The sequence below is a fragment of the Dipteris shenzhenensis genome, chromosome 16 (assembly GCF_047967505.1).
Source record: "Dipteris shenzhenensis isolate YYH24624 ecotype China chromosome 16, Dip_SZ_1.0, whole genome shotgun sequence".
In the NCBI taxonomy this organism is placed as follows: Eukaryota; Viridiplantae; Streptophyta; class Polypodiopsida; order Gleicheniales; family Dipteridaceae; genus Dipteris; species Dipteris shenzhenensis.
In genome coordinates, this window is record NC_141611.1 from 16,161,445 (window position 1) to 16,182,022 (window position 20,578).

General features: G+C 41.0%; 1 protein-coding gene across 2 annotated transcripts; it reads left to right on the forward strand.

Moving 5' to 3' along the window:
* Positions 1-17,209: 17,209 nt before the first annotated feature.
* On the forward strand, positions 17,210-20,191 carry LOC147892612 (ammonium transporter 3 member 2-like). Of its 2 annotated transcripts, none has more exons than XM_087387160.1 (4): positions 17,210-17,706; positions 17,873-18,680; positions 18,819-19,104; positions 19,531-20,191. In XM_087387160.1, exons 2-4 carry the CDS (start codon positions 18,030-18,032, stop codon positions 20,091-20,093), a joined length of 1,500 nt encoding a protein of 499 aa, XP_087243286.1. In that variant the 5' UTR covers positions 17,210-17,706; positions 17,873-18,029; the 3' UTR covers positions 20,094-20,191. The 2 variants fall into 2 exon arrangements, with proteins under 2 accessions (XP_087243286.1, XP_087243285.1); XM_087387159.1 differs by having other exon boundaries at positions 17,210-17,599.
* Positions 20,192-20,578: the final 387 nt, after the last annotated feature.

Below are 20,578 nucleotides of genomic sequence, written 5' to 3' on the forward strand. Positions count from 1 at the left end.
GTGAAGCCAAAGATGATGGAGAGGACATAATCGATCGAGGGTGGAAGCTTGCAGTCGGATGTATGCCACATGTAAGTTTTTTAGCTTTCTACTTAGTTTGGGTATTTATGATCACAATCACTACAAAATGAATCCTCATTGTTTTAATCATGTTCTTTTGTAGTACAAAAAGTACAATGCATTATGTTCACATGGACAACATTTTGATGTTGACGGCATTTTTATGTGGAATGCATCGATTCAAGGAGAGTAATAGATGATTGTGGAATCATGCTTAACTTTGTACAAGATAGTAGAGCACGTGCTTCTTCTGATACCAATCTTCTCTCCTCATAGTTAGATTATTGTGGGACCATATGTGACATCTATGAAGTTGATTTTAGATGATTTAGTATTTTCATTCTTGATGTCAAATGGGTTAGAACTATCTACAATGATCCCAATGCTATAGCTAGGAGAGACATGCGTGGTTTCTTTGCAATTGACTCCACCAGACCCTAGACTGATGAAAGTGTTACTTTTGTTCTTCCAGAGCATTGTGAATAGGTACATATACTAATAAGTTGATTAAAAAATAATATCTTTGTTTTCAAACAAATGTTGGTAGATGTTCATATATATATATATTTATACTTGAGTATAAATGAATATAATTACTAACACCTAATTTGTATCTTCAACGTAGGTGATCTTTCATCCAGATCATTTGGATCCAAGATGGTGGTATGTGGTCCGAGTTGCTCCTTGAAGCAAGCGTATTTTTGAAGATAGGAATGTGGATATGGAGATGCCAGTAGAAGATCCATATAATGGTGCCGATGGATCTAGGCAAGAGGATGAAGATGACAATATGGGCCACAAAGAAGGTGACAATAATGACACTGTAGTGGTGGAGGAAGGTGGAGATCATGACTTTGAGGAAGAAGAGGGAGAACTAGAGGCCGGTGAATTAGAGGATCAAGTCTTAGGTAGACATACAATAGAGGATGATGATCTAGGTAATCAATTGTATGTAAACCTTGAGATAGACATATTTGGCATGCAAGACTTGGCTCAAGAAGAAGCCATCAATGTAAATGCTATAGATTCATAGTTTTGACATTGATGAGACTTCTTATGTGTAATTTGGCCCTCACATTTTTATAGTGACATTTTGAACATTAATTTGTATGTTAAGTTCACTATCAATATATGAGTGTTTTGATCTCAATTTTGGTGTACACACTTTTTTTTAAAAATCTTTCAAATGACCAAAATTGTGGTCCAAAATTATTTTGGGACCCTTGGACATGATGTTTTGTTAAAATGTCGTTATGGAAAATTGTACCCAGAAGTTGGTGAAATCATCAGTAAAAGTGTCGGTGCAAGGGTTGGTAGTAGTCATTATATACTGACCCCTATACCAAGATACATATCGACTCCATATCGACTGCTATTTTGACATCTACATCGATACCTTCCTTGCCCGCCAACCATACAAATGATCTTCATGCCCGTGCCCATGAAGCATCGGTAGACAACATCAGAAAGAGGCCAGTGTCTTGTAGTGTCTACTCTGTAGTGATTACCATAAGCACATATTGCATTGAAAGAATGGTACTATAAAGGTAATGGATGCTCCCTGTTAATATATACACACTGCGAATTGTGGTTAGTCGAGCTGTGGGAGCAAAAGTATCTTGATAATCAAAACCATGTACCTGTGCAACTCCTTTTGGCACGAGCTGAGCCTTGTGCTTATCCAACATGCCGTTAGACTTGTACTTGGTCTTGTACACCCACTTGGTTCCGATTACCTTGCATTTTGGTGGTCGATCCACAAGGTCCCAAGTGTTGTTCTTCATTATGGAGCCATACTCTGACTGCATAGCCTCCATCCACCTATCATCACCCTATGCCTCTTCAAGACACTTGGGTTCATCAGCACGGATCACTTCTGTCATCAAAGCATGTCATAATATTTCGTCTTCAAGACTCATGTTATCCTCCCTGATCTTAGAGGGGACCCCTCAAGGGCCATATCATCAATTGCATGTTGATATGGCTCTTGCCCCTATAGGGGACACCTCAAGGGACTGTTTTACAATAGCACTTTGCAACAATTTTAGGATTATCATGGCGGTAGCTATGGACAAGTGGTTTCTAGCATGATGGTTGGTTGCACACTAGGATATTAATTGCCACCAGCATTGTGGTTTTCTTCTATTATTACAAGATGAATGAATAACATACAATTCATTTGTTTAGGATTTGTGGATTAGATATGGGATTTACTAAAACAAGCGCGGTGGTTATTTGGGATATACTAAAAACAAGCATGGGATTTATCATTTGGGATCTCCAAAACAATTACAAAAACAAGCGTGGTGGCTAGTTTGGGATTTACTAAAAGAAGCATAGGCTCAAATACATTTTCTAGTTTTTAGAATAAGTGGAATATTGTTTCCTTGCAACGGGACTACATTTTCTTAGGACCATCTTAGTTGTACTCGTCCACCAATCCAAGACACCCCAAGATGTGCTCATGCGTGTCTAAATCCAATTTGAAGACACTCTTTCCCTTCTTTCGATGTGGCACAAGTTGCATCTAGAACTTAATAGCTCTTACTAGGTGAGAGTACACAAATGTTTGTGGATTCTTATTGCAATGTTCTCACAATTGTCATGATCCCCTATGATACATCGCAGAAATAAGAAAATTTTCTTGTTTTGATTAGGTGGTCAAGTTTGAAAAGCCCCATATGATGTACAAACTTGAAAATGCATTGCAACTCCAATGGACTGAGATGACATTTGGGATTTACCATCCACAAAATTCTTTAGGTTTGTTATCATGCTCTTGGAGATCTCCCTTAAGAAAGATACACCATGTCCTTTCAGTTGCTCTACTACTACTTGAACCTACCAGAACTTCACGATTCCTCTTGTATCAGGAAAGAAGTGAATGGTCTTCTTCAGCACATCTTGGAGGATTGTTGGCAAGCTAGAAAGCTTGACTCCACCATCTTTACTAATCTGAGCATTGGGGTATACATCTAAAATATCCTCTCTTCCATTGCTTCTTGAAGAAGTGTGCTCGCAAATTGCCTCTAGAAATTCCTAGTGCATTTTCAATCATGCTTTCAATGATGATAATATTTTGATCTTGATAGACTAGTTGCCCCTCCTTCATGTTCACCTCCTATACCAACCTAGTGAAGTTTTTGAGAGCATCCAAATTGGGCTTTTAAAGAGCGAGATAGGAGCTCCCATATGTCATGATTTCAAGATCAAGGGAGGAGAGGCTCTTATACTGTGCTACAGAGGGGGAGGAAAGATTGTGTGAGGAGATCCCAGATTGTGCAGGGTCCATTACAAGAGGGGATAGAAGTTAAAAGAAGAGTGCAAGGGAGATAGAAATGGTCAAGAGGGATAGAAGATGAAACAACGAAGGAAATGGAATAGTAGAGGCTTGAGGCTTGAGTCTGTAGTCCGAGTGAGAGGGTCCGAGTGAGAGGGAGAAAGAAACAGTCGAGGGATAAAAGACAAAATAGTTAAGTGAATGGAATAGCAGAGGCTTAAGCTTGTAGCATGACTACACTATCAAGGTGAGAGCCACCACAGTGGTTGGCCTGAATTTTGTTCAATTTAAGAAGGTAGTACTATCTTGCATTGGTAATGAGTGATTAGAGGTGCTCGCATCTGATCACTATGAGTGTAGTAAAAATTATCAGTCATCACTGGGCTTGCATGCTCAATAGAGTACTAGAGTTCCTTGTAATGAGTGATTAGAGACGATTAGGCTTCTTGTGGGAATTATTTCCTGATGGTGGTGGCTCTCATCAGCCACGTCTGTCATGGCTACGATTCCATTGGGCTTGCAGTTAATTACCAGCCATTGCAGTGGCTTGCTCACCCACCACCAGGCTTAAGCATGGATGATTACTACTATGAGTGCTATAAAATTACCTGTCACTGGGCATGCATGCTTAGTAGAGTAGTTTGAGTCTTGGCAATGTGCATGGGTCTTCGGCCTATCCATTGTCTCTTCCTTTGGCTCCCTAAAACAATTTAATGCAACAAGCTAGGCTGGCGAAAATACTGATTTGTACAAATTTCCTCTTGCTCAGACAAGCTCATAACCACTCAGTAATGGATGGATCTAATTTTCTGGCCTCTAAGGCTCTCAACGATCTTTGGGCTCACTAGATGTAATGTTTTGGTCTCGAAGGCTCTCAGCAATTACTGAGTTTTTATTACATTTATGTAATGTCTTTTTGTTCATTTTGAGGCTCTACATATGCACTATTGTTAACATTTATATTTGAATGGTTATGGTCGCTAGCTGTAATCTTTTGACCTTTAAGGCTCTCAGCAATCGCCGAGTTTTTACCAATGTAAGGTCCTCTATTCAATTTTTGCTTAGTATAAGTTGTTAATTTTAATATAAGCTGTTATTGGATGTAGATGTACATTGTAATCTCTTTTTCTTAATTTTCACTCGATGACTTGTAGTTGATTATCTTGATGGGCCGCCAATCACTGCGGTGACTCGGGTTGTAGGGTAGTAGGATGAGAATGTACTTTGTAGGGTGGTAAGATGATGTTGCACTTTAATATTCAAAGATTTGTAGGGTGGGAGGTGAAAATTTTTAAAAGTGCATAGGGATAGAAAAAATTTCAACCACCGTGATTTCCCCCCCTTCGATGATACACGTCATCCAAATTGGATATATTGGTTTCCCTCAAGCAACTATAATGTGGCCCAAATTACTTCAAAATACAAATAGACCCAAGGGAACGGATCGAGTTTAATGCTGTATATTATAAAATGTAATGTCCTTTGACATGCTTATGAGCCATATAGCAAGCAACTGCATGGAAAAAGGACAAATACAAAACAGGGGGATGTATTAAAAGTATTTGCACATGCTCAAATCACACTTTTTTTAAGTGTTCCATTATAGGGTGAATATAGATACCAATATCACCAACTGTCAATGTTTTAAGACCACCATGCAATAGTCCTTCTAGTTTGGATTCCAAATTTTCAATCCATTTTGGTTTTACACAAATCAAGAAAAAGTTATGGAGCGTGCTCTCGACTGGGTATGGGAGAATTTAGCACAACATTGGAGGCCCCTTAAACCATACCTAAGGTTCTCAATTAGGTGTGTCCTTGGGTTTATGAGAAGCTCATGAATGTAATGTAGTTTTCAATGATTGCTTGGCTGCATGTATGTGTAGAACAAAATTTTGATGCTTTTGAAAAAATATTATATCCTATACTCTTCAAGATACATGCTTCACCTGCCACATAGCACTTGTAATGCTTTATTGGTTTCGTTACAAATCCTTATTCCATATTTTTTGGGTCTTACATTTAAGATTATAATGTGTACTACAACTTGAAGACAAACGTTTTTGAATTCCGTTGAGCAATGCATTAGTTATGGGTCAAGCAAGATACCTATATACAAAAAATGGCCCAAAACTCACCAACAATGGCTACATGCAAGCAAACATTGACCCCTTTTTTTTTGAAATAGAATGCCAATTTTCATTTAAAAAGACTGTCCCAATACAAAACCTAGCCAACCAAAATGGGCAACTGTACTCATGGTGGCCCACACTACATGCAACAGGATATTACCACTAAGAGAAGATCTTCAGCCTATATCCACCTAGAATTGATCCATGAAGTAGTCCCCCACTACGAGGTCTAGTTTCCCTATCATAACTCTGACATCAAAGAGATCACCTTTGGCCATGCGGACAATCATCAAATCCTTATATCTAAGCATTCCATTAGTTGACAATTCCTCACCACCCAGATAGCATTCAAAATCATTGTATGAAGATACAGCCGGCAAGCCATTCTCTATGAAGGAATTTGGTGTTCACTATGCATTGAATTAATGGAGAGTCATTTAAAGGGGTTTTTCATAGATTGAATGTGGAGATATTGAGCTCCACTCGTGATATGCCAGGGTGACAGTTGTGCATTTATGTCATCAACTTATTAGCTACAAATGCGGTTGGTACACTACCCATGAATAATAGGGATAATAACTCGTTTTATTAAAAGCGCAATCAAGGCATGTGCTTTGGCATCACGACCATGCTAATGAATCTACTCGTGTGTAAGAGGCAAAGCACCTATAGCACCGCAAACTTGGTTTGCTTTCTTGAGCTCCTTACCACGAACCAAGCTCTAATACCATGTGAAGAGAGTGGGAGAGAAGGAAGGAGTCTCACTTGCAGCTTTCTCACATACACAATGGGGGAATATACACAAAGGTGGAGGCTAAAAACACTTTTCCTCTTCTTAGTTGTGAAAGCCAAAAGAACTCTAAGTACAAAAGAATAGGTGAACCCTATATGTGGGTCTCAAACCAAACTGAGCTCACTAAGATGGCATACTAACTAAGCCACTAACTAGAGTACATAAAGATAGCTGTCATCCAGCACTAGAATATCTTATGGAACATGATTATCCATCACCAATAGTCTCTCTTAGTTTCCTTTCAACGATTGAAGACCAAGTTGAAGCAATAAATTGACTTATAATTCAACAACAAACTGAAGTTCAAGTCAAACTTGTTGAGCATTCATCATCAACAAAGACGCAACGAACTTGTTTCATCTCTTTGATCCTTTGAACAGTCTTATCTCTCTTCACCATTTCCCTTGCCATTGCTTCTGCATAGCATGGTAGTTCACTACACACACAATATACATAGTAAATATATATGAGTGTACAAATAGCACTAAAGTTTATATGACTATTTGACTATTGAACATTATTGAAGTATTTTTGCGACATATCACATTTAAGAATGCAAGCAATGAACTCTACACCCAAGCACACCATGCTCCATTCCTACCTTCAAAACAACATGTATGACAAGATGTACTCATCCTAAAGCATTGCATTTGACTTTCCAAAAGAAATTACTTATCATTTGCACTTCATAGTTTGACCAATATTACATAAGATCACATGGAGTGAGTCTTTAATTAAGTGTGGCATAAGAGAATAGTTAGATGAGTGCCAGAATTCATGTGTCTTCCTCCAATCAAAAGTATTAAAAACACCAATCACCATAAATTGTCATTATCCCGGACCATGTTAATCACATAACTCTAAAATGTCACTAAATATCACCAAAACAAGCACGAAAGAAGTCAAGCTAAAAGTAGCTCACTATGAGTCATAAGGGTTTTTGAGAGGCCCAACAGCATTCTCATCACCCTCAATGTCTTGATCAAGAATCCAATCAAGCTCTCTTTGCATTGGCGGTTTGCACAAGTGGCTCCACAACACTACTCACAATGAAAGCATCATTATCAAAAGAGAAGCATGCACTCCGATTTGACAAGCATGCTCTCATGAGAGGTGCAACACCACATTCCATCTCCTTGCACAAACCACTAGGAGGACACAAAAGGATTAATAGACACTCAATGAAACTAGCAGATTTCTCTAATGCTCCTTGAGCTATCTTTTATATCTCAAGGAGAATATGAGTCCAGTGGTCACTCATTTGGCAAACATTCAACTTGTCAAAAAGAGGTTTACTCTTTGCATGGAATGTTAGTGGTTTATGGCCCACACACCTCACAAACACAAGCATGAAGGATATGAGTCCAGTGGTCACTCATTTGGCAAACATTCAACTTGTCAAAAAGAGGTTTACTCTAATGCTCCTTGAGCTATCTTTTATATCTCAAGGAGAATATGAGTCCAGTGGTCACTCATTTGGCAAACATTCAACTTGTCAAAAAGAGGTTTACTCTTTGCATGGAATGTTAGTGGTTTATGGCCCACACACCTCACAAACACAAGCATGAAGGATTGCATCTGCAAGATGAAGGAACATATGTCATTGACATTTTATCTCTCACACCATACAATGATAAGATGAAACTTCATGAACCCAACTCACCAACATATCTTCTCCTTCATGTACATTTATGTGACCATATGGAAGCTTTTCTAGCACAAATACATGATGGTCCACCTCCAATCCTTGTGCACGAACATATCGTTCCATCCATGTAATACATGGTCCTTCATATACATATCATACAAAATATCCATATTGTCAAAGAGCATCCATGCTCTAAGTCTTAAATGGAAGTAAAGCGAAAGAAGGAAGTAAATGGATGTAAATAGAAGCTTACCTGCTAATGGACATATGAGGACCAACCACCCATCATCATCCAACATCGCTGCAGCTATAGCTATGCCATATTTCACATGATCCTCTGTGAGTTTGCTCCATGAAGGGAGGCCAACATCTCCACAAATCTCAAAACCAGTTGGAAAGTCAAGCAACATAAAGTTTGCATCCCACTTCACCTTCTTGCCAAATCTCCTATAGTCTGTTTCTTTTTGAATCACTGCTAAGAAAATTTCATGAGCCTGCGTGTAAACACCATTCTTCTTTCCATCAACAAAGTCCAAGCCCATGGCAATATAATCTCCAATGGAACAATTGCAAAGCAATGTGTCTCCTCGACACACAATGGGATCCATAGGTGATGAATGATGAAAGACATAAGTGATCATCTCTTTCACAACCATCCTACTTCCTATAATATACAATATCACAAATAGAACAATATAACCTTTTCTTGCAATAATGAAAATGATATAACAATGAGTTATTGTATATAGAGCAATTGTTTCATGAAAGGAGAAATGATTATACCTTTGTCTTGGCCAATGCTTTCCTAACGTTCTTTATCAACATGAGCTGGAATCTCTACAACAATTGTGCAAGTAAATCGAATCAGTCAATCTGCAAAACCAAAAATAGTTTCCACAACAATTGTACAAATTTATTAAAATGATTTAATAAACACCTTCATCCTGGGGTGGAACATCTTCGCTGGTGGCATAGAAGTTGTAGCCTTTTGACTCCCCTTGTCTTTCTTGCTTGTGGCCTTATCTTCACTTTTCTTGCTTGTAGAATATTGTGTGAAGAGATCTCTCTCTCTTGTTAAAAATTGACCATGGGTGAAGTCAATCCACCAAGGGCAGTGCGCAAGTTCCCATTGAGACAATGCATGCATGGTTCGTGGGTACATGCAACTTGTTGGGTTCCCAATCTCCAACCACCCTTTGCACTATCTAGGAAAATCATTCAATTTTCCTTCTTGCACCAAGTGGGAGAGATACCTTAAAGACATACAGTTTAATGTTGTGTCAAAGTTCTTAGAAAGATACTGCAAGGTAACCCTAAACCACCCTTTGCACTACCAGGGACATCTTTCAATTTTCCTTCTTCACCAAGTGGGAGAGATACCTTAAAGATTTTATGACATACAATTTAATGTTGTGTCAAAGTGCTCACAAAGATAATGCAAGATAACAAAATAACTCAAAACTATACCTAAAAACCACACGCTACACTGCTTGACCAAGCTTTGTTGCCTTCCTCTGTGCTCCTCCATCTCCTCTTCTCCCACTCTTGAGGTCAGCCTTGCCATCCATGGATCTCAAGGAAGCAAACATACTTTCGTCCCTCCAACTTAATGTCCTCTATATATTGTTGTAGTGTATAATCTTCTGGCAAATCAAGTGGCTGGGTCATTGCACAAAGTGCACATAAATCCTCCAAAGCCATTGATGATTGGATCTCCACTTTCTCAAGGAATATCTCCTTTGTTAACCACCTACATGGAAAGAAATAAAACTAGCACATCAAAGAAAGAAATCCAACTAAGCACATACCATCCTGAGAAAATATAGGATAGGCATGAAACACTTACCCTCTATACTCATTATCTCTTGCAGGCATAAAATACATCTCCCTTATCCTCTTGTTAGCATCGAGAAGTGGTAGCAACATGAGTCTCTTCTCATTTCTCAACTCCGCATTAGTAAGATACTTTAGCTTGGATAAGGTAACAATAGAATCATGACTTTCAAAGCGCAATGAAAAAACCTTTTTCTTCCACACATCACCAAGTTTAGGATCAAGGATGTTGAGCACCTAGGATGATTCAGCATAAGCAAAAATTCTTGTATGCTCTTTGCGCTCAGCCTCTACCCTCCTCTCTTCAGAAACTGTCTTTCCCACATGTTCTATTTCTTGCGTAAGTCTCCAGTGTATTCAACCTATGAAATCAAGACCCTTGAGAAATAGTGAATGGATACAATTAAACATGCTAGTCTTGCTAAATGAAATCAATGAATACAATGAGAAATGTGAATACAATAAAAATGTGCAAGATATCATCTTGTCAAAGGGTACCATTGTTTTTTCCCTTTTGAATCCCTTGTCCTTGCTTTTTCAATGACTACACGTTGTTCACTAGTCAAACTACTAAGAAACAAGGTGGCATCACACTCACATATATTGTTTGTGTTAACAAGAGTGTCTCGTACACTAGGTTTAATGATAGCATGCTCATTCAATCTACATAAATAGACAAGGTTCAAATAGCATTCTAGTTAGTAGTTTCCATATCAAATCGTGCACGGCATCAAATAAAATATTTTAATGTACTTACGAATTCATTCTTTGCAATCCAGCAAAGCAATGCAATCTCTGAAGTACAGCGAGGGTCTATCACTGTGCACATCACCCTAATGTGTCTTGCCTTAGTCTCCATGTAGGCCTCAGAAATCAATTGCATCCATGCAGTGGTACGATGATTGCTCTCCCATACATAAAACATCTTCTTACACATAAATTGTCACTCTTTTTTACTTGCAAGCTCCTTTTCAAATTCACCTTCACCTTCCCTCCACAATGGTGTCCATGTTTCTCTAACTTCAGTTGTGACTTTTGTTTCCTCCCCATTTGAAGTGCAAAGAGAAACAATGAAAGAACCTTTTTCAGGTAAGTAACCTTCATATTGAAAAGCACTTTTAAGTGTTGCCACATCAAACCTCAGACCATGTACACGAGCATATGGAATCATCCTACACAATGGTATTCGTGGACACTCATCAAAGCCAAGGATTCTGCATCTGCCAATGACATCACCTCCTCTTGCCATCTCTACCTCCATTTCTACAAGATCCACATCTATCTCTTCATCCTCTTGTGGAAGTGACCGCTCAATGTCTTCATCCATACCCTGAATTGCAAAACTATCCACTTCAAGAACCTCTCTTTCATTCCCTACATTGTCATGCACAGATCCCTCACTCGGGGGGCACTCTCTTTTCCTTCTTTGTGCCCTTGCATTTGTGCCCTTGCAGTAGTGGAAGGAGGAGACTTTTTGTTTTCACAAAGTTTCAAAACCCTCTTCTTGACCATGATTCCAAGACTAAAATTCACCAATAACAAAAAGCAACCATGATGAAAAAACAATCAATCTGTTATTTTTCAAGCATTTGCTATCTCAAGGCAGGCCAAAATTCACCTTTTTGCTCAAGCCCCAACAAATGGCTCCAAGAGTAAGCACGAGCACAACACTAGTATGCCCTCCTAAATTTGCACGAGGAACAACCTTTTGCACAGCGTATTAATACACTGAGCTAAAACCTGCAAATTGCCTTGTTTAATGACCTCTGAAATCTTGCCTTCCTCAAGCACAAATCTGGAATTGTCATAATGTTTGGAACCTCGCATTAATACGATGTGCTCTGGCCAACAAGCCACTACCTAAAACACATCATTCTTGCCAACAAATCACCTCAATGGAGAACTGATAAAGGGAAAACTATAAGATCTTTATAGCATGAGACAATGGTAGAACATTTGAAAAAAGGCAAGATTAAAAAGTTTCCCACCGTGTATTAAACGCGTGCTCTACCAATTGAAAAAACACATTTAGAGCTTGCCTGGAAGGCCTTCATTCCAAACTTGTTATCATGGTACTAGATTTTATCTCCACGGCTCTAGTTGAGTTGGAGATGACGATTTGATCAAAAAGCTCTGTGATCTGTGAGGAAGTGGCAATTCAAACTGTGATTTAATTAAAGAGGAAGTGATAATTCAAACTAAGAGGAAGTGATAATTCAAGCATAAACTACTTCGTCTTGTCGAGGACAGAGGGCTTGCATGCAAGGAAGTCATTTCAGCTTACTATGGTACAAGTCTGGCACCGCGTATTAATACGTGTGGCAAGTACTATCCTAAGAGGGATGCCTACTTTAGACTACCCATTGTGCATTGTGGGTTCTTACTTAAAAAGGCAGAGCGAGACTTAGAGGGAATGCCAGCTTTCATGAGGGGATCTAGTGGTCTAGAGCTCTAGGAAGAATGAGAGAACTGTTTGCACATGACAATCCACCATGGGTGTACATCCTATTCACAAAAGGGATAAAGAAATGGGTTGACCTCTGGAACACAAGGACTGCAGAACTGCTCACAGACTGGCACCCAATTGAATCTTTCGAGCCTAAATTGCACTCACAAGTGGAGAGATAGATCTCCTCCAAGCTATCCATGATAGAATCCTGGAGGGATGGCCTACAAACTACATAGTCTCATCAATAGGAAAGGAAGCACAATGGATCTAGGGAAGAATTGGGCTATACAAAACCTTCATGAGATTGTTTTTATTGCCACTTGATTCAGTCACACCCATTGAAACCCACCCTCAATAAAAAATGGATGCTTAGAAGAGGCCTAGTATGGTGGAAGGCTTGATTTAGAGATATTTGGAGAGGTTGCATAGTGGGTAAAAGCCTGCTTCCTTATGTGGAATATTCTTCGCCACAGTCAACCTAGCATGCCCGCTTTGTGACAAATTAGTGGAGTTAGTACATCACTTGTTGTGGAGCTGCATTATGGCTAAAGAGGTGTGGATGTGCCTGTAACTCGGCAATTCACTAGGTGAGGCTCATGTCACAATTTTATTTGAGTGCCCAATGGAGAGTGGTACTGACAGGCAATATGGTGGGACTCCCCTCAACTTTGGTAGCTTGCTAGCCCTATTCATGTGCCACCTAATCATGGCCATATAGGACGCTAAGAATAAGCAAGTCTTCTAGCAAAATTCCTCCCTTGCATTCCAAGAAACTACCATCATGTCCCTATGTTAGCTCAAACATTTGGGACCTTAGCAGGGTAGCCAAACACAAGGATTTGTTGATAAGTAGGTCCCTCCTCAAAGTTTGTGCAAAACTTGGATTGGGGTAATAATGCTTCTGCACTACATGTAGCATAGGCCTAGGGCTCCTATCCTCATAGGGCCAAATTTTGTAATAGGTCTGTGCCTTTTGGGATTGACCAGCCCCTAATAAAAAACTCTCCTTTTTTGGAAAGAATGTATTAATTTTATTTCTCGGTCTTTTTTGTATCATATACTCTTGCTTCCTAAACCATCTTTAAAATATGTATAAGAGTTTTGAAAAATGTCTATGGAGACCCTCACTTTCTCAGGCTAGCCATCAACCATTATACACTAGTGGTGGATTAATATTTCCATACAAAAAGTTGGACCTTATTAGAAGTTCTCAATCTTGAAACCCTCATTTTTCCAAATCCAAGTGTTTGTCAATCGAGGTAGATGCAACAACTGTTACACTAATTATGTTCATAGTTTTCAACATGAACTTGTGTAAGAAAAAGAAAAAGAAAAAGAAAGCATAACTCTTAATGGTAAAATGACTACTTGCTTGTCTATTTCACACATGTCAACATCTCGACATTGACTTTCTAGGAAAAGAAAGAAAGAAATTATAGCCAATACTCATGTGCCGATTTTTATAACATTTGAAGTGCCATTTTTTGTAATATTTGAAGTGCTATCCTAAAAGGTGTACAAATATCAATGTATTTTCTATGTAGTCTCCGTGAATATATTGTTTTTGATATATTATCCACTTAATTTTATTTCCATTGAATTATACAAGTAGATTCCTTTCAATAATTTTATTCTATGGACCTGGAAGAGTGGCATGTCATCTAAATGGTTGATTACATATTGACAATGATTGAGATTTAAGGACCAAGCACATCAAATTTTTAGGGCCTTCAATTGGTTTTTTAATGTTATGCCTCTTTTGCCTTAGGTTGCCAATGTATGGAAAGTTTTGTATGTCCCCTCCTTGTCAATAGTTTTATTGTATGGACATGGGGGGAGTGGCATGTCATTTGAATGGTTAATCATCTAATGAGAGTGATTGAGATTTGGAGTCTTTGATCGATTTTTAACGTTTTGCCTCTTTCGCCTTGCATTGCCAATGTACATAAAGTTTTATGATGCTTGTATTGACTCTTGTACTCTTGACATATTCATCTCTCTTTGAGCTTCAATTGTTTGTTAGTGTCTTCGAGATGACCCCCCCCCCCACCCCCCCCCTCTCTCTCTCTTTCTCTCTCTCTCTCTCTCTCTCTCTCTCTCTCTCTCTCTCTCTCTTGCTCTCTTTCTCTCTCTCATTATTGTTTATGCAACTTAAATCAAGCTCTCTCTCTCTCTCTCTCTCTCTCTCTCTCTCTCTCTCTCTCTCTCCTTCTCTCATTTGGGCTCGCAAGCCATGATGTATTATTGTGGCATACTACATCGTACCGACGGGCTGGTCTTTTACATTGTGTAGAATTGGGGATCTTTCATGCATTGAGGTTGCAAAGTTGCAATCCCGCTTGACCTATACCCCTGCATGTGTAGTGCAACGCAATGTTTACCTGTCGGGAATTACACGCGAAGTTTTGCGTGATCATTGAATAAGGCCCTCATGTTTCCCTAGTCTATCAAACCGCTTCACATTTAGCAAATGACTTCAGATGTCCACCCATCACAGAGAGCGAGATTTCATGAGCAGTTGATGGTTTATCAAATGGGAAAGGTGGTAAGGTTCCGGGTTGAAATGAGAACTCCCAATCTTCCAAAATCATTAACTTAGGAGTTGTAAGATGAACTATGTGAAGAAAACTAAAAATGTAGGAGGATCGACACTCTAAAGACAATATACAAAGGTTGCCTAGACCATATCCTTAGTGATGACTCGCAGCTTTGATGTGCCCTTTGTAGTGGATCATAATATGTGAAAAAAAACAAGTAAAATTCTGTATGTATTAAGACTCTATAAGAAGTAATAAAATACAAGTACTTACTTTGTAGACCTTAGATGAAGGGAGAGAAACCTTCAAATGACTACGGGGAGCCTATGCATGTTTGCCCCCAGAGACTTTAAGAATGAAAGAAGCAAATTGTTGTGCCTATGGAGGCGGCAAGTGGTTGCATAGTGCAGTAAGAACTTGGAAAGCCACTCCCTCCAGAAACTTAATTTACTACTTTGGAGAGAGTGGTGTGCAAACTCCCAATCCAAGATAGGCCTTGCTAATTGGAACTTGAAGGTATCTCCCTTCTACTTGTTGTCTAAAGCAAAAAAAGAAACTCACTTTCATCAATTCTGGGAATGCGTGGTTTGCGGTGGAAAACCATCAAATGGCTTGAGAAGCAATCGATTAGTGTCCACCTTTAGTATTGAATGAAGCTGTGCATAGTGTTTGGCAATTAGCGAGAGCAATCATCATCTCAAATATTTGGAAATTTTGAAATGGAGTGATGTTTGACAAACTAGAAAGTAAGCATTGAACCATGAACTGAATTCAATCGAGCAATTAGCTGAGTTCTTTACCAAGGAATATGGCTCTGACTTAGTTTGTCAAAATTGTATGAGCCTACCCTCACGAGGGTGATATTCTTTTTTGAATTTTCTCCCTTCCTTTTCTACGATAAATATGTTTTTGAAAAAAAAGGAGTATAAATTTGTCATAATATAATATGAAGGAACCATTAAAAAAACAAGTGAAAGAAATGAATGACTTTTGTCATTCATAAGGCCTTCCCAAAATGTAAAACAAAGGAGGTGGTGAATGGAGAGAGAGACGGAATGGCAATAAAAACGAGGGGCCCTAAGTCTTGGATTCTCACTTCCAAACTAGTCTCAAAGCCTCTAGTGCACTTAACTCCCACTTAAGGGTAGCCAATCAAAGCATCACACCTATTTTAGAAGCAAATTAAACCTAAAAATTTCGAATTTCTACTTTACAAAATTAGAACGATTGCTAAGGCTACCCACAGGCAGGCCAAAAATCATAGCATTAAATGATATCTTATTTTCTTTGTATAGAAAAGGATTCTCATTCCTACTTTTTTTATAACTTCAATGATTGGTTCCTCCTAGAAATGATTCTTCTTGTACTCCATCGGTACCACCATGGTGATTAGTACCACTCGTCTCATATGTATAGAATATAATGTGTGTCATCATCTATGACCTCTTTTAGCACTCCAATAGAAGTAGAAGGAACTTCAGTGATAATAATCTTCCAAAATTTCACGTTAGGGGGATTGAGACAGCTTGGACTTTGGAGAGCTACAATGGTGGAAAACGTCAAATATGATGATGACATGGCTAAAATATTTTACAGGGTGCAGCTCGAATGTCCAATGTGAACGTGGCCGCTGACACATCAGCGTGGGAAAGTAACGACGGCCGTTGACTGGGCAACGCAAATCTGGACTGCCGCCTATGTTAGCGGCGGAGGACTTTTTGGAAGGAAAAAGATGCGGTGCCGCTAAAAGTGGGGACTCGGGAGCCCTACTAGCAGGATCTCCACGCCCCGGGGGTCCGTCAGATTCCAGATTCCGATTCGGGATCACGATGTCGGGGTATGGGACCCACGCCACGATGTGCAAAAAAGGTTCGACTACGAAATGATAGGGCCAAAAAAAGGTCCTCTTTTATTTTTTCTTAAAACTTAAAATGGGCAGAAGACTGGAATTATTTCAACTTATTACGTTTGTACATTGTCCTGTTTTAAACGTAAATTTACTTTTTTATGTGGCTTTCCATGCAATGCGCTGTCGATGAAATTGTTTTGTGCAGCTTTCCATGCAACGCTTCCTCTCGAGCTCTATGGCGATGGTTTCCCTCCTGTGGATCCCTCCTTTTGCCCATGCAAACTTCACTTTCCGGCTTTGGCTTCCAAGCTAGACTCTCCTAACTCGTCTTTACCGGCCCGGCTATGGCTGCCAAACTTCCTACTCACCTCTCAGTAACCCTGTAGCTAGGCTCGTTGAAAACATGCCCCCCGTACAAATGGTAATTTTCTTAGCTTCCAGGATCAGCTTAGGAGTATGCTTTCCAATTGATTCTCTGCCACAGATTGTGAGTTATCGGACAATTTTTGGATGACAACAGCTCTCGATTTTTTGCCACAGATTGTTGATTCGAAGCTTTAGAATCGGAACTTGGAAGGTGAAGAAGCAAGGGGAAACCTCGCAGCTCGCATGCCTTGTACACGCCGAAAGGGTGGGAAGTGACGTGCGGTTCGCCCTTGACTTTTGGGTTTCGAATCATCATCGTGCCCACTGCTCTACCAGTTTCAAAATCCTTCCCTCGACTCACTCCCGTTCCTTCTTCAACCACCCCAATCAGTCACCTTTTCCTTCTCTTCTAGCTCGCAGGAGGCAGCTAGAAGCGTTGGTCTTGCCCGTTTGCTTGCAGCAGAGACCTCCTCAAGCTTTGACTTTCTCTCTCAATCCCCTCCCGCCCCCCCTCCCCCCCTCCCTCCCGCCTTGCTAGCAGACACATTACACCCTTGCTCTGGTCCTTTCCTTCCGTTTCTCTCTCATGAACCATCGTTGGCACTGAAAGCTCCTCAAGAGCTTCCAACTTCCAAGCCCACCGTCACATAAGGTTAGGCTTCTCAGGATCTGCCGACAGTGAACGCTTTCTTCCTATATGTGATAAGTATGGCATCTTTTTGACTAAACAGATGCAAAACTATACCCTGGATGGGCTAGGTAGAAATCTGCCTTGCTTTTCTAATACGGAAATCTAATGCGCTAGATGAAAATCTGCCGAAAGGGACAAAGCATTTCTTTGAGTATCTGCACTAGTTTTAAGCTAGGATTTGCAGCACGTGAATCAGATTGTGCTATTGCTCTAAAGTCTGCAGCGTTTGTGCAGGTTGGGGGAATGCCAATTCAGTGCCGAGTAGAAAACCGCTTTGTAGATTGGGGACTTGGACGGGAACTTGGGCATTAAGCTGCTTGTAAAGCCTTCTTTCCAAGCAGAGAGTTGAACTATCTCTCGAGCGACTTGGGCTGTAAGCCCTCACTCAGCCATGTCGAGCGGTGTTCCAAGTGCCTACAACAACACTGGAGGGTCTCTTCCAGATTGGCTCAACAAAGGAGATAACGCATGGCAGATGGTCGCGGCCACTCTGGTCGGCCTGCAAAGCATGCCCGGCCTGGTCGTACTGTATGGCAGCATTGTGAAGAAGAAATGGGCGGTGAATTCTGCTTTCATGGCGCTCTATGCCTTCGCAGCGGTCCTGATCTGCTGGGTAATCTGGGCATACAAGATGGCCTTCGGGGAGAAGCTGCTTCCCCTGTGGGGGAAAGCAGGCCCGGCGTTAGATCAATTATACCTTGTAGGCCAAGCAGCGTTGCCAGCATCGACGCATTACCACAAGGATCACGTCACCGTTGAGACTCCAGAAGTAACACCGTTTTATCCCATGGCAACCATGGTCTACTTTCAAGGGATGTTCGCTGCCATTACGCTGATTCTGATAGCGGGCTCTCTGCTGGGGAGGATGAACATCCTGGCATGGATGCTGTTCGTGCCGCTGTGGCTGACTTTCTCATACACAGTTGGCGCTTTCAGCTTGTGGGGAGGCGGGTTCCTCTTCCAGTGGGGCGTCATCGACTACTCGGGAGGCTATGTGATTCATGTCTCGGCAGGAACGGCTGGGTTCGTGGCCGCATACTGGGTAATGGACTTCGCTTTGCTATACTCTGATTTGCGTTTGGAAGTGTGGATTCACGATCTCTGTCTCTGTTTTGCTGCAGCGACGGTGAAGCCGTTATGTTCCAGGATTAATCTGTGCTCTGATGCTTGCTTTGTGCAGGTTGGCCCGAGATTGACAAAGGATCGCGAGAGGTTTCCTCCCAACAACATCCTGCTCATGCTCGCAGGAGCGGGCCTGCTATGGTTGGGCTGGGCTGGATTCAACGGAGGCGACCCGTACTCTGCCAACATCGACTCATCCATGGCTGTTCTCAATACCAATGTCTGTGCTGCTATGAGCCTTCTTGTCTGGACGTCCCTGGACGTCATCTTCTTCAGGAAGCCCTCTGTCATCGGGGCAGTTCAGGGGATGATCACGGGACTTGTGTGCATCACTCCTGCGGCAGGTGCGCAATGGAAACCGAGCTTCTGCTCTCGCATGGGTGCAAAGATCGTGTGTGCTATCTTTCCACTTCTTTTTGCAAGATTAGATTATATCCTGGCCCTGGGTAGAAAAGAAACTATTCTAGATAAGCACAGCTTTATGAGCAAGAGAAGCCATGGAAGAAGTATGATTGGACGGGCAGAAAAAAGCTCGATTTCATTTGAGGGGTAGAAACGGTACTGTAGTTTCTTTCAAGGACCATCAGAGTTTGAGTGCATTTTTGACGGACAGCAGAAATCATGTGAGCGCGTTTTGAGGGACTAAAGCCAAAGAAGTAGTACCGTAATCTAATAGAAATCACGAAACTGCAAATCGAGAGTTGTAACGTCTGCTGCGTGCGGTTGCCAGATCATTCCACTGAAGTTTGAACTGCGATGTTTGGATACAGGTGTGGTGCAGGGATGGGCAGCGATCGTGATGGGAATAGTGTCCGGGAGTGTGCCATGGTTCACGATGATGGTGGTGCACAAGAGATCGAAGCTGCTCCAGAGGGTTGACGACACGCTTGGGGTTTTCCACACACACGCGGTCGCCGGGGTCATGGGTGGAATGCTGACTGGGCTGTTCGCCGAGCCGACACTTTGCAACTATTTCCTACCGGTAACGAACTCCCGGGGAGGATTCTATGGAGGGAACGGAGGCACTCAGTTTGGAAAGCAGATAGTGGGGGCGTTGTTCATCGTGGGCTGGAATACAGTCGTGACGACGATCATTCTGTTAGTGATCAAGCTCATCGTTCCACTGAGAATGCCAGAAGAACACTTGCTCATCGGAGACGATGCTGCTCATGGTGAAGAAGCTTACGCGCTGTGGGGAGATGGCGAGAAGTTCGATGATACTCGCCATGGCATGTTCGGCGATAACACTCGCCATGGTATGCTTGGAGGAGATGAGACCCCTCAGAATGTCAATGGGGCTCGTCGAGGCTCTCAAGTCACCATAGAACTCTGATCTCGTGTTCTTCCACCATACAACTCTGATTTGCTCATCTTCTTCTTCTTCTTGGCCTGTTTATCCACATCCTTAGCGACTGTAGACTATGGGGGCAGTTTACCTTTGTCTCTCTCTCTCTCTCTCTTCCAGCCTGGCTTTTGACTTCCTTCGGCTGACTGGTCTATTCGTTTTTAGACCTATGTACTAAAAGAATTGTTTTTTTCTTTTTAAAAAAAAATTGTTCGTTTATAAAAAAAATCATTGCTATTTTGGACACTTGTTAAGGTACATAATGCTTAATGGAGTGCATGGCCCTCTCCCCCTCCAAACAAAAACAAGGTGGAGAGTCCACTCACGCCTTGCTTTGAGAAAAGGCTTCTGTATTTTGTGTTTGAGAAAACGCTTCGTCTTAGCTAAGTGAGATTCAGATGGTGAGGAGGCATGAAGGAAGGTTGTTGCTTCTACTCACTAGTAAAATAACATGCCCAAACACCTATATGGTT